Source organism: Temnothorax curvispinosus, unplaced genomic scaffold (genome assembly GCF_003070985.1).
Source record: "Temnothorax curvispinosus isolate PA1 unplaced genomic scaffold, ASM307098v1 QBEX01011213.1, whole genome shotgun sequence".
NCBI classification, from domain to species: Eukaryota; Metazoa; Arthropoda; class Insecta; order Hymenoptera; family Formicidae; genus Temnothorax; species Temnothorax curvispinosus.
This window is the reverse complement of record NW_020220993.1, coordinates 3,580-5,202: the sequence shown is the minus strand read 5'-3', so window position 1 is coordinate 5,202 and position 1,623 is coordinate 3,580. Positions and strand designations below refer to the sequence as shown.

Below are 1,623 nucleotides of genomic sequence, written 5' to 3'. Positions count from 1 at the left end.
ATGAGCCTCGCAGCGGAGCGAGAGAAGATCAAGTGGTCATTTAATCCTCCCTCCGCGCCCCACTTCGGGGGCCTCTGGGAGGCGGGAGTCAAGACCTTTAAAACCCACCTACGGCGGACCGTGGGTGATCAAGTCCTCTCAATAGAGGAATTCACGACGGTCCTCGCGCAGGTCGAGGCCGTCTTGAATTCCAGACCCCTCTGCCCGATGAGCACCGACCCTGCCGACCTCGAAGTCCTATCGCCGGGTCATTTCCTCACGATGGAACCGCTCGTCTCCGTTCCCACTCAAGACGTGACCCCGTTACCGATGAATCGTCTGAGTCGGTGGCAACTCGTCCAACGAATCCACCAGGACTTCTGGAAGCGCTGGCATCAGGAGTATCTCCATACGCTGCAACAGCGGCCCAAATGGTGGACCTCCGTCAACCCGCTCGGTGTCGGGGCGTTAGTCCTCCTCAAGGACGCCAACATGCCTCCTCTGCGTTGGAGGCGAGGACGGGTGGAGGCGCTGCATCCGGGCAGCGACGGCGTCCCGCGTGTCGCCACAGTGCGGGTGGCGGACGGCACAATCACGCGTCCCCTAGTGAAGCTGTGCCCCCTGCCGATGGGCCCTGCTCCACAGGTGACCGATTCAAATTGAGTAAAATACAACTCGTTGTATTTTGGTGGGCGGTATGTTTGGCGCTCACCAAACTGTAGATAGATGCATGTATCATTCTTAATTGTTTAGTCTCGTTACTCGTTGTATATAGCATTCTTGCGTACCTAGTATTAAGTATTTCGGTGACTCGCGCGAAACGTCGGCGGATCGCGATCAACGCGGAATCGATAATTGCGCGACTCACCAATCGGTGCTGCCCTCGCTCACCCCACGAGGGCACCCGCCGGAAGAACAAGTACTCGCTCGCGACACTGTTCCAGCGCCGCGAGCTCTCGGCACTCATCGTTACGACGTCTCGGAGCACAGAGAGATTTCGGAGCAGAGACTTGCGCTAATATTCGGAGTCGCGAGATCCTCCGCTCGCTCCCGGAAAGTGCGATCGCCTACTTTCTCGGCCTGTTTGTGTGCTGCCTTTACCTGCTTCCTCCTGCTTGCTTGCTGCCTGCCTTAACTTACTGCTGCCTGCCTCGCTTTCGCCTTGCTTGCTGCCCTGCTTGCGTTGCTGCACGAGCCCGAACGCGACCGAGACGAAGCCTCCAGGAGTCGACGGCACAACGAACGGTGAGTCGCTTTTGCATAATTTAACTTTCGCTTTGGGGAGACTTTACACATCTCCCCTGGTCCTTCGAGCTTCGCTTTATCGCAAATCCGGGTACGGCTCTACCGCCCCCCGAGCATCTGGTCCTTCGAGCTTCGCTTTATCGCAAATCCGGGTACGGCTCTACCGCCCCCCGAGCACCATATTTAATTATCTTCATGAATTATATATATCGCAGCGATAGGAATAATTGTCTCATTTTGTGTACAAGATTTTACTTTAGTGCTTAAATTATTATATTGCTCCCATAATCCTGAAAGTCGTCTACAATAAGCAATAAAATGACCTGGATATCCTGCAACAACGCCTACTAGCCTGAAACATTGAAATAACGCTTATATACTTTGTTTTAAAAAAATATG

The 1,623-nt window shown here is 54.2% G+C and overlaps 1 protein-coding gene across 1 annotated transcript; it reads left to right on the top strand.

Annotated features, from left to right (window-relative positions):
• Positions 1–642, top strand: LOC112461253. Its single transcript, XM_025026420.1, has one exon. The coding sequence runs from the start codon at positions 1–3 to the stop codon at positions 640–642; it is 642 nt and encodes a 213-aa protein (XP_024882188.1).
• Positions 643–1,623: the final 981 nt, after the last annotated feature.

What these genes read in the sequence shown, in the direction of transcription:
- LOC112461253 (XM_025026420.1), top strand. Translation starts at nt 1, where the DNA reads ATGAGCCTCGCAGCGGAGCGAGAGAAGATCAAGTGGTCATTTAATCCT.